The sequence below is a fragment of the Aptenodytes forsteri genome, unplaced genomic scaffold (genome assembly GCF_000699145.1).
Source record: "Aptenodytes forsteri isolate BGI_AS27 unplaced genomic scaffold, ASM69914v1 Scaffold97, whole genome shotgun sequence".
Classification (NCBI taxonomy): domain Eukaryota; kingdom Metazoa; phylum Chordata; class Aves; order Sphenisciformes; family Spheniscidae; genus Aptenodytes; species Aptenodytes forsteri.
In genome coordinates, this window is record NW_008795036.1 from 3,085,654 (window position 1) to 3,101,337 (window position 15,684).

The following is a 15,684-nucleotide window of genomic DNA, read 5'->3' on the forward strand; positions in this document are numbered from 1 at the left end:
TGGAGAGGGCGGCTGACTTCTCTGTGCCTTAAACTAAAAAAAAAAAAAAAAATTCTGAGTCATAATTTTCTGTGTCCTCTGGAAGTAGTTTTGATGCATTAAAACCAATTGCACTTCTCTTTCTGTGCCTTAAACTAAAAAAAAAAAACAAAAACCAAAAAACCAACCCAAAAACCAAAAAACACAACACCCCCTACTCAAATCCAGTCCTCTCAAATTTAATTATGTATCCTGCTGTGTTAATCGTCGTATGCCCTTTCTTTTTCCTCCATCTACCTACACCAAACAACAGGCAGGGCCACACATGCAGAAATGCCTAGCAGCTACAGAGCATACTGGAAGTACTCTGCTTAGATTTTGGACCAGTTCATACAGTGTTGCTATTAACTCTGGAATTACGACAAAGCTGTGTTAAAGTCAAATTGGTATCATCTGGCCTAATCACTTCCTAATTTTGCAGAGCATTCCAGGGGTTTTATACCCCATAATTTTCTTTAAGTATATTATGAGCAGCAACATTTAAGGCATTGCCAAATTGTACAGTTTTGATTTTGGCAAGCAGTCCCTGCAAGTGTTTTTGTATTGGTCCTGTGTACGTATTCATCTCTCCCTCTATTTTACCTGTAATTTATAGATAAGTACTTACCATTCCCTCACCACCTTCCAGGATCCAGACGGTGATGTGGGACTGTGAAGGTGCCTGTACTTTTTAAGCCAATGCAGTGCCTTCGCTCTGGTTTGGTCTGTGAGTGGGAGTGATGGACCCTTTCCTCTGTATCCACCTGTGCACTTTGGCGTTACGTTTCCTAAAGGAAGAGAAGCAGGTTTGAAGTTTTGTGAGGTGGGGACAGAGTTGCAAAAGCCATGCGTAATGTGGACAACTCACTTTGGTTTCTCGGCACTGTGCTTTGTCCAGCTGTAGCTAGAGCAGCTCTGCTTGAAATGGGAAGACACCGGGATGCTCGTGAAGCTCACAGGGCAAAGAGGGGCTGTGGGGCGTGATCGGGAAGTCCAGTCCCCCATCCCAGAAGGGGCCGTGCTGGGGATGCAGCAACAACATGGGGATTGGATGCGTTAGTTGCAGCCTTGCTGTGTGAGGCTGGACAGACCGGTGTCACCTCCCCTCAGCTCTTTATTTAAAGGACAAGCTTTCTTCTCAACTGGCAAAAGCCCCACTGAAGTCTTAACTACCCTTGGGTCAAGCTAGTGTGGATGAAGGGTGAAGAAGGCACTCGGAAATACTCTGGTAACAGGAGCTACAGCTTCGCCTGCAGATAAGTACATGTTATTTTGTGGGGTATTTCCTCTGCTGCTGGACAGAGATTACCCTCATGGACCTCTGTGAGAAATATGGAGGTGAAAGGATTGGTAAGTCATCATTAGCTCTGCCGCTGCCCAGAATTCCTATGCATCATGTATATAATGACTTACAAAAAAAATCCCACTGAGGAGGTACAGAGAGACGTGATGAACACTGGAAATGTCATGTCTGTGGCACGCTGCCAGCAGCAGCCGTTTCACCCACACGTGCACTTTCACTTCTTTACGTGCTCTGCTGTGGATGTTTTCCTTCCCTCACCTTCAAATAAAGTCTGTGTTGACTCTGGAAGGGCTGATACCTTGGAGACAGATCCCAAAGCACCTGGCGCTAGAAGAGAGCTTGCATTTGGGCTTCAGCACTTGATGTGTACCTGTGCGAAGCTGAGGGTGATGAAAAGATACTACGCGAGGGGAGAGTGGAGTAATTTGCACATGGAGCTGCTCTTGCAGCCAGCTGGCCTTTGGGAGGCTTGTAGCATCGGTGCCCTAGATAACAACAAAGCCAAATACTCTTTAAGGAAAACTTATATACAAGTAGCTGGAAAGAAAAAGTTTACAGTGAACTTTCAGGCTTGTTTTTCATCATGCCTCTGGTACCTAACAATGTGCACTTCAGCCTGGCAGGTTTTGGACCTGATACTCTTTCCCACCTAGTTCCTCAGTTACTTTGTTGGTGCCTATTTGCTGATTGTGCTTGAAATTCCAATAACCCTGCTGGCGTTTGCATCTGTGGCTGTGTGGATGGGGGATGGTTTCAAGACTTCCCCCCCCTTTTTAAAAAAAAAAAAAAAAAGTGATCCTTGAAGTGTGACATAACTCTAAATCGTTTCTGCTGTGCAAAGGAATTTGTAATTTTACTGAGCTAGGGAATACTTTATAGAAAGGGATCTTTTGTGTGCTATACCATAACTGTTCTCAGACTCAGATTTCACTCATCTTAAAAGGTTAAGTTTCAAATTTAATCAACTAAAATTTTTGTGTTTTTCCCCCAATCACTTCAGTGACCTTTCAGAGTTTCAAAAATGCAAAACTAATGCAATCAGTATCTCTGATGATAATAACAATAATAATCTAAAATAATTCAAAAACCTCAACATGTGCAGTCCAGAAATGAACAAACTTTATTGAATTAGTTTGATGGTTGCCTATTCATGTTTTTTGCTGCCCGGATTGTAAGAGCTCAGTGGGTTTTGTTTTCACAAGCAGCAGGTGTCCTCCCAGACAACGCCAGAGAGATTAGTCAAATGGAGACTGGGGAGTGTTAGGAGCGGTGTGCTCGCTCGGCTGGCCTGTCCTGCTTTCATCCCCTGCAGTGTCCCCCAGTTCTGCAGAGGGAAGGAGGCGAACAATATAATGGGGCCCTTCAGCTATTTGTACACTCGGGGCATGGCGACACGATGTTTTAAGCGTTCAATAGCGAGGGTAAAAGGTAACTTGCGGGTAAAGTTAGAAATTGCAGAGGGTAAAGTTAGTGAAATGAAGCAAACGGGACTTTGGAGTAAATCCGTACATTGTTGTTCCAGGAATAGAGGGAAGCCTGAAAATAAACGTGTGAGAAAAACAGCTGAAATATAGCATGGTCATAAAAAAAGTTGAATTTAGGACTCCAAGCATTAGTAATTTAATCATCGTGGCAACAATGGTAGTACCTTTTGGGAAGAAAAGAGTGGAAGGAAAAAACCCTAAATTTCGTTACTGTGAGGTGCCTAAAAGAATTGAAATTGCTTTGGTCAGATAATTTCCAATTCCTGGGGCCCACTCCCAAAAACCAGGAATACAAAACTGCAGTTCTTCTCTCTCTTCTTGTGAGATCGTGCTTTATTGTAGTTGGCATCCTTTCCCAAGAAATACTTGGTTGAAAACTGACAGTTGCCATCATGCATCCTTGTCCTGAAATTGTCGGCTGTGAGATTAAAAAGTCAATGAGAAGTCATTTTAGGAACTACAAGGTTTAGATGTAGAAAAGGAGAATGGGGACCATGAACGCAAAGTATACCAAAGAGCTGCTAGTTCTGATTGGTAAACCCATGATCTGCGTTTATTTGCTAAGGATGGAAGTATAGTGTTAGAAATATATAGCTGATCGCATGGAAGTGAAAATGCAACTCCCCAACATCTAGCCACAACAAAAATAGGAAAAAAACCATGCTGAAAAGTAATAAGGAAAAGCAGTGTGGTATTGTGCTGGTTTTGGCTGGGACAGAGTTAATTTTCTTCATGGTAGCTAGTATGGGGCTCTGTTTTGGATTTGTGCTGGAAACAGCGTTGATAATACAGGGATCTTTTCGTTATTGCTGAGCAGTGCTTACACAGAGTCAAGGCCTTTTCTGCTTCTCACCCCACCCCCCCAGCGAGTAGGCTGGGGGGGCACAAGAAGTTGGGAGGGGGCACAGCCGGGACAGCTGACCCCAACTGACCAAAGGGATATTCCACACCATATGACGTCATGCTCAGTATATAAGGCTGGGGGAAGAAGAAGGAAGGGGGGGACATTCGGAGTGGTGGCGTTTGTCTTCCCAGGTAACCGTTCCGCGTGATGGAGCCCTGCTTTCCTGGAGATGGCTGAACACCTGCCTGCTGATGGGAAGTAGTGAATAAATTCCTTGTTTTGCTTCGTAAGATCCCCTCGAATCTCTCCCCTGTCCCACCGGGGGCGAGTGAACGAGCGGCTGTGTGGTGCTTAGTTGCCGACTGGGGTTAAACCACAACAGGTATAAACCAGAAACACCTCGCTCATGACCAGACGAAGGCAGGACTTCTTGGGGCACCTGGGACTTGTTTTCTGTGCGCTCCTGGGCTGTGGCGCAGGACGGCGTTACTCCCCTTTCCCCCTTGCATAGCCAAAGTGAAACCTCTGCAGGGCGGGGTGAGCTGGCTGACTGATAAACCATCTGTATCAGCCAGCATCTCTGTCTCAAGAGCTGTGTTGGGTTTCTGCCCTGTTAAAAACCTCAAGCCTCAGCCAAAAGCACTCACCGTCAATTCTAAAATCAGTCCAAGAGGAAGCAGGGATATTAGTTGATCGTGTGCTTTCTACCCTTCGGTATCACCCTCTTACCTGCTAGCCTGCCCCATCCTGCGGTACTGAGTACTCCAGTCTAATCCTTGGTCATCTCTTTTTCTGAATTATTGGGGAGCTGGTGTAGCTGTGTCTGAAAACATCTAACAATGTGTAAAGCAAGATGAGCTTTGCAGATGAGAAACTGGATCTCGTATCAAAACAGCGTATCTTTTGCTTCCCAGTATCTCATTGCGGCACGTGGCCTTGTGCTGTAAGAAAACCTAAGAGGGTTTGTAGGAGTTGTCTCTCACCTCACGCCCACTTTGCCACCACATTGGGGATCTGCTGAGAGACGCAGCCGGAGCAGAAAGCAGGGGAGGTGGTGGATGTGGAGTATAAAAACTAGACACGCAGGCAGCTAGAACGGGGGGGCGTGGCTGGTGTAAGACAAATCATCCTCTGCACAACAAATACCGGGTCTCTTTGAACAGCCTGACCTACGCTCAGATGATAAACCTGCTGCTCAGGAGGGTCACGGGCACACCGTTGAATGCTCCAGGAGTCCTTTCCTTAGCTAACCACATAGGGAATTAGTATGAAAGGAAGGCTGGTTTTGGCATACGTCTGCAATGCAGTTGTAGTGTGTGGATATTAGCTTACGAGGGGTTTTGGTTTGCTGCGCTGGTAGAGTGAAGGGAAGGAGTAAGTCATGCTTTCTGCCTCCCCGTGGAAAGGATGGATTTTTATCATGCGTTGATAATCCGTGTTTTGTCCATACAGGTTTTACAGTCCAAGTGATACTCCACCTCTTCCCTTGACATTTATTCTGCAAGCTGCAAATACACATAATTGGCGCTTTTTTTTCTGTTCATCGTGAGTTTTCCTGCATGCAATTATATCTGATTGTTGTGATAGACTCCAGTGCTCAGGATGACGTAATTCTCTCTTTTGGAGCTTGGCGCTCCTGGGGAGGCTGCAGGCTTTGGCCTGTCACCCTCCCATCTTCCCTCAGCTATGTGAGGGACACTTAACTCTTCATCTTTATTTTCTGGTCAGTTGCTTTTCTGTTGCAGTTCTCTGAACTCCTCCTGACTTGTCCATATTTGCAGATCTGCACAGATATTCTGGGGGCATGGAGTATTTTTGTTGGACCTTCCTCTCACAGGATAAAAGAGCTTGATTTTCTGCTGCAAACCTGCTTTCTGCCTTTTTTCCCCTGCCGTATCCCATTGTATTGTGCTTACTGTGGGCTTTTATGTAGTGCCCGTTACTATGGTATATATATTTTGTTTTTTATATATGTGTGTATATATATATAAAAAAATAATGCAACCAGCATGGCTATCATGTAAGTGTCTTCTTCAGAGGGGTAGTTTTATTCTTATAATGCATACTTTTATTTGTGAAAGCTAAGCTGAGGAACCTCACCTAGTACACTCATATTTAACTTGCCGTCTATTGTAACATCTGTTATTTTCAACATTGCTGCTTCCCAGATTTCGCCCTCCCACTGCATGGGTTTTTTTGGATCGTTTCCCTTCACTTGTCTTAGCCTGCTTTTTTTCCAGAATGAATCTCATTTGATAATTTTCAGACTGCATTTCTATTCTCTCTAAGTCCCTGTGCGTTATTTCCTTGTCCCCGTTATTTTTGCAGCTCCTCCAAATGTGATATTTCCTGGAGATTTCAGTTAGCATGCTGTCTAGAGTCTCTTCTGGATCATTAAAGAAAATACCAAGTGAAACAGGACCTAATACAGGACTTTGCAATATTGCACCTTCTTCCAATGTTATCCTTTGCTTTTATCATGATTTATTTGCAGCCAGTTTTCAAATCGAGCCACAGCATTCATCTCAAAGTGCAAATCACTATCAAATTTTTACTAAAAATGAAACACGTTACATCTGCTCCTTTCCCTTCGATTCCTAGTGCTGTAATGCTAGCCAGAAAAGGGGCCAATTTCTAGCCAGTTCTGTTCTTCCGAATAGAAATCACGGTTTCATTGTCCTGAGGCTTGTAGCCTGGTTTACTTTATAGGAAGCCTTGTGAATTAAAACAGCTGTGCGTCCCGTTCTGAAATTTGGTTTTGTGGAGAAACAGAGGTGGGGAGGAAACAAGTGGAGTTCATGCATGTGAGGGGGAGAAAGAGAGAAGGTGGATATGTGTGTGTGGGGAGAAGGGGAGTCACTTTTATCTGCCTGCGTAAGACATGTAACTAAGTGACGGCAATTAGATATATTTCTGAAGAACTGGTCGAATCCATGAATGTTCCTGTGTTTCTAGACCATGGCTTCCCATATAGATGTGCTTCGCGCTGTCCTGCTTTGCTGTCCCGTGGCCTGCGATGCCATTGATATTTGAAGCTATGGCCAAACTGAAGGCATGAGATGGCATCAGCAGCCACCTCCTAGCTGGGCACCTTGTAAAATTCCTCTGCTTCAGCTGTTGGCTGGGTATCCGTGACACAGAAAAACTGTAACACTTCAGGGATGTGGTAAAAGGACCTTTCTCACTCTTAAGTACAACAGGTAAACAGCTGTTTTGGGTAAGAAACAAAGGAATTGAGACAAATGTGAGGAGATGACAGGGACTAGGATAAAAAGTGAGAGCGTGCTTAGCCAAGAACTCTTTCAATGAGGAATGTGAGTTATAGTCCCTGGAGATCATTCCAAAGGCATCCCATTCATGGCTTTTTGCTTTGACCTGGCCATAATAAAATCTCGAAAGTTTCTGGTGACAGTAATGCCTGCACTGCGCTGGTTAGAGCAATATTTTATACCAGTGATTTAAAAGGATTGTTAGTACCCCTTTTCAGCTGGGGCAAGCGGCTGGGAGCAGGCAGAAATAAATTTAATCTATTTTTCTAAAAAGGCTCTGCCTATATTATTGGGTTGCATACCATCTCCTCTTGCTCTTGCCTGCTCCCCTTCTTTCCCCCTGGCTTTTGCTACCTGCTTGCAGCCCAGCCTGGAGCACCACCCATGATGGGGAGGATGGCACGTGGCAGCGGTTCAGCCTGGGTGTTGGTATCTGGAGTGTCGGGTGCCTGCTGGAGAGCAGGATGGGGCTAGGGAAAAGCTTAGGCTGTGCTTTGTGCTGGTGAAGAAGTGTGAGTTGGCCTGCAGGTGAAAAGCATATCTGTCCAAACCTTGAGGAAGGAGGGTAGGGCTGTGGGGGTTTTTTTGGGGTGTTGTTTTTTTTTTTTTTTTCCTAGAAGTGCAGCTTGGGCAGTTAACATAAATACTGCTATTGAGGCTCCTGATCTAAGCTTTTAAAATTATTCCTAGTATGTTCAGTACTGTTCATGTGAGATATCAGAAGAATTGAATCTAGCAAGACGCTATGAAGATACGTTAGAAGCCATGTTTTGCAATAATGTTACAAATTTTCATATATTATACTGACAGCGTATGCCTTCAGCATTGTGGCAACTGCAGGCCTAGATACACCTCAGAAATGCCTTCATCGTTTTCCTACTCTGTGCTACATTTTCCACCTGGAAAATCCCTTTTTCTTTGATGGCTGCACTAAAGCAATAGGACTAAAAGGACTGTAGTCACCTCTAGGTTTGCAGTCCCAGGCTTTATACCCGCAGTTATTGGGGCACACGGGACTGTGGTCTGTCTCTCTGCTATCTCCTCTTCCCCCCCCCCCCAGGGGGTCTGGACTTTTCAGACCTAAACTGAACAGTCTAAGACATAACAAAACAGTCCAGACCTAAAGACCAAGCCCAGACCTAACCCATGCCACCTCACAGTCTGTTCGACTTTGTCCTTTTTGCTGAAACAGCGCGGTACGTAGATTTTGACCAAGTCAGAAAGCATCAAGGAGTGTCTGAGGTACGCAGAGCAACCTCTGGGACTTGGGGACATCTGCCAGTGCGCCCCTTCACCACGGCTGCGCAGGTGGGCCAAGGAATGGCTGGAGCCTCCCGGCTCTGCAGGCCCTGAGAGCAGGACTGGCGGTGGTCCCCCACCTCCCTCCTCTGCCCGCTCTGCTCAGTGTAGCCAGTAGGTCAGTTCAGTCTCTGCTGAGTACTGCTACGACCGAATGATTTGTTTTTGCTTTGCTTTATTATTTACTATGATGATCAAAGGAGCCACTCCTTGTGATCGTAAAGAGAAGCCTTAAAATCTTATTTAAGAGCACGAATATTTTGGGCTTTGACAGATGTGCTTTGAAAATAACACAGATGTGCAGTGTCAGATTTCACTGCTGCATGCAGTGTCTTTGTTTCAAACTGTAAATTTGGCTAGTAGTGCTGGGCATGTGCTTTTCCAAAGCCTTGCCCCCTGCAACACAGGAAAAACAAGTTTCTAGGTTGTGGGGTTTCTTCCCCTCTGAATTTACCCGCTTAGAGTGTTTGAAAGGAAAATGATCTTAGCAGAGTGAGCACTCAGTCCTGCAAGGCTGCAAATCTATGGGCTATTTTTAACCTAATTACGTCAAATTAAACAAAAGCTTAACAATTTTTTGCTTGAATTGAAGGCGAGGCTATGTAGACTTTATTTGCAGTGAAACTCCAGCCGAAGACATGCTTCTTCCATTGCGTCGTGCAGAATAATGCCTGTGGCGTTGCACTGCACTAATGAACAGCACTTGATTTTCTGAAGTGCTGGCTTTTATGAGTTAATGTGAGAGGATATGCAGCTCTAGAGCAGTTCACTCCTTTTCCATTCTCACCCCTCCTATGGATACAGTGATCACTTTGGACTGGTGACATTTTAGATGGAGCATGGTCTCCTTACACTTGCCTGGCAGTGGCTCATTAGCTGCATGTTAATTGAAACTGAAAGTTTGTCAGATGATTCAATTCAGTTACATGTTAAATGGATTCAGTGCAGTAAGCATTACTGCTGTGATGAAAATCTCTGTGGAATTGATTTGTGAACTGATTTGGAGGGATTCAACGGCTTCATCAGCGGCTCTGAGAGATCAGCATCGGGAGAGCGGGCAGAGGTAGCCATGCTCCCAGCAAAACAAATCCTACTCTTCTCTTTCCCCCTAGATGGCTTTAATTACTGCCCAGTATGTTCCCTTTCCAGGACATGTGTTAGGTAGATAAATTTACTCTGGAGAGCTGAGAAGTGAAGAAGAAAATGGGAAGAATCGAAAGTCTGGTTTGAATTCTGTAATCTAAATGGCTGAAAATGCTGAATTCCTTATCTCTCAGTGGATCGAGCAGTCATAAAATTTTCCTAAAGTTTGACTCGAATGTAAAAGTATGTTAAAAAAAAAACGTATCTCCTTTAAACTAACGGATGGAAAATTCAAAATTTACATCCTCCATAACTCATCTTTTATACTTGGCCACTGCAAAAGTCCCTCTTAAGTGAGCAATTTATTCTGTATGCTGTACCTGCGTATATGCTTGGTTTCCGTGTGGAGCCAATTTTTATTGCTGAGTTATAAACCCTTTGAAAATAGGGGCTTGTAATGGAAACGCTGACAGACCTTTAACTAGGTCAGTCTTATCTGGCTCCATTATCTTTGCTTTTGTTAAAGCATTAAATGGTTGCATATTTGTTTATTTTTCTTACAGTCCCAGAATGTTAAGATGGGTACATTATTGAATTGTTCTTTCTTCAAAATGTCACGAACATACAGCATTAGAGAGTTTATCCAGACTTCGCAGTCATCTTTAAAAGTAAATGGAACTGTTGTGTCTTATTTCAAGATTTTCTTGCTTATACAGTACATTTAGTCTGTAGCATGTCATTACGATACTAATACCAAAGTTTGCTTTTCTCCTGCTATCTTACTCTAATCTTGAATTTTGCTCTGTCTTTTGGGCTCCTTTCTGCATAAAATGACAATGATGTTTTTTTGTTTGTCCCATTCAGATGAAAAGCCATACCACTGCAACTTTTCTGAAGAGGAAACCCCAATGGTAACATCTCAGTTGGATGAACTCCCAAAGTTGGGAAGCCGCACCACCAGAGAAAATGAGGCCAGGGAATCTAAACCAGAGATTCCTGCCCTGGTGTCGGCACTGGAGAGTGTCATCAAGGAGCCCTTTTCAAAATACCAAGATCTAAAAAGTTCTGCAGACATAAAGATGCCAGCATTTCACCACAGCCAAGGGCTTCCTTGCTCCAGTCGCATTGCTGGCTTTGCTTCAGGTGTGGGCCAGACGTCTTCAACCATGGTCATGGACTTGAAAACATCACTTGAAGTGCAGGCTAGTCGCACTAGAGAAAATTTGCTAGGCCTAAACAGGGAGCATCCTCTGATAGAAAAAGGTGCTGAAGCTCAAGAGGTAGCTCCACTCGATTTGAGTGAAAAATCAACGAGGGATAATTCATGCAATAAAAATCCAAATACATCCTTGCAGGCTGCTTTAATTGTCTACCCGTGTCCTTTCTGCAGTCACAAGACCTACTACCCTGAAGTCCTGTGGATGCACAAAAGAATTTTGCACAAAATCAGCTGTAACTCGATGGTCCCCCCTTGGGTTCAACAGAACGGATTCAAGAGTATTAAAAACAACCTGGTCTTTCTGGCGAGGAGTGGGCGTACTGGCCCCCCTCCTGTTCTTGGCGGTAAGGAATGCCAGCCTTTGCCTGTTGCCAGATTTACGCGCACTCAAGTGCCAGGTGCATTGCTAGGGTCCAAAAGCAGCTCTCTTTCTGTTGGGATGACTGCGAAGTCCGGGAGTACGCATCAGTCAAAGGACGGTCACGCCTTCGGCCACTGTGGTCCACGCTTATCAGCTCTGGATGGGTACAGACAGCCCAAGTTAAACCATTCCCAGGAGCAATACAGTATAGCAGCACAACAAAAAAGTAAATATGAAGCCAATTCCAAACTTATGCAAATGGGAGCCTATAGCAGAAGCATAACGCCTACTCAGACGGTCATATCCAGGCCTAGCACACAGCCCACCAACAGCAAGCAAGTGGAAAGGTACGTGGTTCCCCAAGGAAGTACTAGTTTTGCCCCTCCAGGTAAGCACTGTGCGTCCGACTCCATGAAGGCCAAATTCAACCCACCGCCGCAGTATCATCCTCTGTGTAAAAGCGAGCAGTACACTAAACACGAAGAGCCATTGGTGCCTCAGAGGGAGTCTCACGTGAAGGCTGGGAATGAGATGAGGACATTGGCAAACTGCACAGCGGTAGCACGAGTGAGTCCACTGCTGCAGCCCCAGCCTAGCACCGCGGGAGTTTCTCCGGCTTTACACTCCAGCAAACAGGATCCGGGATCAGACGGGCATGAGAAACATTTGGACATTTTAAATATCTTCAAAACATACATTCCAAAGGACCTTGCTTCGTTGTACCAAACCTGCGGTGCCAACAGCCCTGTCCTGGATCACGCAGGTAAGGTTTTCACAAGCCCTTTCGTAGCTGAGGACGGGGCTTGCTTGTTCCTGCTTCGTTCGGAGCTACGACACGCTGTTTCACAGTTTCTTCCTTCTCTCCCTTTAACGGTTGGGATTACAAGTTCATTGTTTTTATCATTTCTGGATAGGCTTGAATAGGTTTGTTTACCAATCTCTAACATTGCAGCATCCCCCCTCGTGCACTGTGTGACACTTCTGTCGCAGGTTAAATGTATCTGGTTCCACCTGGAGTATTACTGTTCCTTTGTCCCCTCGCTTCAAGCAGGCTAAAGTTACACAGATGTGCTGTCACACGAAGATCCCCCTGATATGCTGGTGCTGGCACACATCATAATCTTTTTCGCTTCGGGCAAAATAAACATCCTCTGGGCTTATCTGTGATGTTATTTTGGAGGTTTTGTTCAATTTTGTCTGCAAACAAGTCTTCTAACAACAGAGAGAGATAATTACTTGTCAGTGTCCTTTGTCTTTCTTGACAAAAGTCTTAAGATCTTCCTTGTCCATATCAAAGACCGCTATGGTATTTTTCAAATGATTCTTTTGATCTGTTTGTATGTTTATAATTAAAAAGAGGTAGGGCTGAATATGTGCTTGCTAATTCACATAAGCAGGAAAGGCAGTTGTGCAAATAGCCAGTTTAAAAGTTCAGGGACTAAAAAAAGTATCAGAGCTCTGCTTCTGTCTCTTGCCAGTCAACTGCCACGTAAAAAGAAAGAAACCTTTGTATTTGCATTTGAAACCATACACTTCTGACTATCTGCCAGAATTAGTTTGTCTCAGTGGAAACTGAAAATCACACTGATTTATTACTCTTGAGGTAGGTGTTTGTGGGAGGGGGGAGAATGGGAGCCATAGTCCCAGCTGCCACCATTTGTAAACCATCCCATTTTTTTTACACGCTTCTTCTCTTAGTAGAAGTTGTGCAAGAACTGAACTCCATGTGGAAAGAACACACATTCCAGACCGGTGTTCTAGTGTCCTCACCTGACATAATGCTCTCTGTTTTGTCAAAAGCATGTGTGAAATGGAGCTTGTGACCCCATTTTGCAAGTGAGACAAAACCCAGGACATTTGGAAGCTGGTAGTCTAAGGACAGCTACGATCTAGTGCCCAGAAAGTGTGTGCTAGTTGACCACTCTGGCAGCTGTGAGGCAAGGAAGGAGCCATAGTATTTGGTCAGGTCTTGGTGGAAGACCTTTTGGAGAAGACAAAATCTATCTGAAATAGTCCATGAGGTGCACCTTCTAGCCACTCCATTGTCAGTTTTGCTCAATCATTTAAAAAGTAATGCTGCGTAGGAGTCGACTGTTATTTATTACTATTGAGTAGATTATTTTGCAGGTGGTTAGAGCCCGCGTGATTGTTGCAACTAACATCAGGCTCCTGGTTTTTGTTAAGGAAGCAGAGGAGGACATGCTCGGTTTCTAAAACTGCAGGGTCAGTGTTCCTGTTTTTGTCCAGCCAACTTTGCTTTTGCCATTCCAGTGCCTAGGAATGTTGCCTGAAGTTTCTCCCTGCCTGCTTCCTGCTCTAAATACCAGTTAATTGTTCCACCATCAACTTGGGGTACCTTCACGTGGGTGCCCTCCCTGATGTTATTTAATACTACATTGTGTCACCCTGCTTAGAAAAATCTTACTGATCCAGTGAGCTCCCAGAGGGATGGAGGGAAACAGTAAAAGCCGGGAGCTAGAAGCTGACTTAGTGAATGCGGGCACCTGAAAAACCATAAGGACCGTTGGGGCAAAGTAAAGTAGGGGCAGGGTTTCCAAGGAGGTCTCTATTTACCTGCTTTTTAAAAGAGGGATTTTACTGCCAAAATGTTTTTGCTGGGCAGTGATTTCCAGAGACACTTTAACTGGGAGTTATTTAGTGCCCATCTCTGCTTTGAAATCTCTTCTTTCATTCCAAGTGTTTTACAGCAATCAAGTTTTCAGAATTTGAAACTTTTGTTTTTTATGTAGCTTGTCTTTATTTTATATACAACTTCCAGGTTGTTGATGGTTCTCCAAACCAATTGGTATGATGGCTGTTTTTCATAGCACTAAAATAAAAAGCTGCTGCAGGCAAAAGGAACAAGATTCTACCAACTGTGAATAGAGGAGGGTAAATGAACCTTGTCTGAAATAACACACGGCCCTAGACTGAGTCCTCTGAGTCAATATGCATCGTACAATTAATTCTTAATATGGCAATCGTGACATAACCAACAACCAAAAATCCCACTTAGGTATGCTGTTTGTCACATGTTTTTTTTCCCAATTGAATGTTTCTGATAGGCTTTACTTGGGTGTTTGGTATACTACCTCATCTTGGATCGTAGTAGAATATTTTAGTGTGTGGTATGGCAGTGTTCAACATCCCTTAGAGTGACTGGATTTATTTCTGGGATCCTTTCTTTTACGTTTGTGTCTGTTCCAGTGTGTCCTTGGAAAAGAGAGTTGTACCTACTGTTGTGATATAGCTGCAAACACAAAGCTTGGTGTGCTTAGGCTAGGTTTGTTTCACACTGCCCAATCTTCCCAAACACTTGTAGAGAGAATCTTACTGTTATATTTAATAGTGGTTGTTTATTTTATTCATGATATTTACATGAATTGCCATATTAGGAAAGGATGGGTTATGGCAGCAGGTGCACTCTTTCCCTGGGGCTCCTTTGAGACCAGCTTTGAGCATTGGTTTCGCAGGAGCTCCCATTCATAGAATCATAGAATCATAGAATCATTGAGGTTGGAAAAGACCTCTAAGATCATCGAGTCCAACCGTCAACCCAACACCACCATGCCCACTAAACCATGTCCCTATTCAGATAGTCACGTTCATTTACCTTAATTTGGTAACACCTGTAGTCATCCACCCTCTTTTGTTCACGTAAAGGATAACCTGAGTGATGACTCATAGGGGTATTGCCTTGTGGCAGTGATGCCCATAGCTCAAAGCTCTGAACTATGAAAGCCTTATGGTGCTCCTTAGGAAATGCAACAATGGCAAATATACCTGGAAGCAATCCATTTTTTCCACCTGTTTTTTAAATAACTATGATAAAGTGAGTGCCAGGGAGGGGTTAGATGAAAGTCCTAACCCGCTCACCTTTGGCATTTGCACAGGGTTGCACGTTGCCTTACCATAGCATCCTCAACCTGCTTCATGCACGACTCAGGTGGGAGCAGTGTTTCCATGAAGGCTGTCGGATCGGGCCCATAATGGCTGCTGAGACAAGCGTATTCACCTTTCACAGAGGGAGACTTGGGGTACAGAGAGATTAAATGTCTTTCCAGAGGTGGCAGGAACCCAGGTCTCCCAGGCTCCACGGGAGCCGCTCTGCCAGTAGCAGAGCCCTGCCCTGCCTGTCCCTGCCTGTCTGGTGGCTGGCACAGCGGTCTGGCAAAGGCCACGTCTGGTCCCTCAACACGCTTCACTCAGCTTTGCTTTCAAGTGTGCAGCTGTAGTTCTGGCCAGTGAGGGGAAAATGCTACTAACAGACAAGAAAATCTGCTTTAATCTTGACTGCCTTACAAGGCAAATCCATCTCATTATAGTACGGTGAAGCTCTCATGGAAATTTATGTGATTTTTGGGGGGTTTTGGGGTTTTTTGTGTGTGTATACGTGATCTGGATTTGCCCCTAAATTATGATCTCATTTGACTGCCAGGAACTTAATTGTTGGGAGCAAGTGTGTTCAGCTACATTATACAGACTGTGCTGCCATCTGCAGGAGGTGCTATTATAAAAAAAGAAAACAATTTCTGAATGGTTTGGGTTTTTTTTTTTTTTCAGTTTGTGAAAAGCATTTCTTTTCAACATATGTTGTGGTAAAAACCATCGCAGGACACTTGGTGCCATACCAGCAGAGTAAATGGCAGCCCGTCTTCTTTTCCATTCATTTTCACGTACAGCATCTGTATTTTGGATGAGCCCTCTGGCATCCTGCAGTTGATTTTTCAACTGGGGGGAGGGAGGGTTGTTGCCACTTTTTTGTTCACAATTTTGCTCTTTTTAAATGCTGTAACGGGGGGGA

General features: G+C 44.3%; 1 protein-coding gene across 2 annotated transcripts in view; it reads left to right on the plus strand.

Annotated features, from left to right (window-relative positions):
* ZNF516 (zinc finger protein 516) overlaps positions 1 to 15,684 on the plus strand; it is a 61,358-nt gene that overhangs the window by 35,373 nt on the left and 10,301 nt on the right. For both annotated transcript variants that reach the window (XM_019471362.1, XM_009276671.2), the window contains exon 2: positions 10,165 to 11,643. In XM_019471362.1, coding sequence (XP_019326907.1) covers positions 10,165 to 11,643 — 1,479 coding nt within the window. The remainder of the gene's footprint in view (positions 1 to 10,164; positions 11,644 to 15,684) is intronic.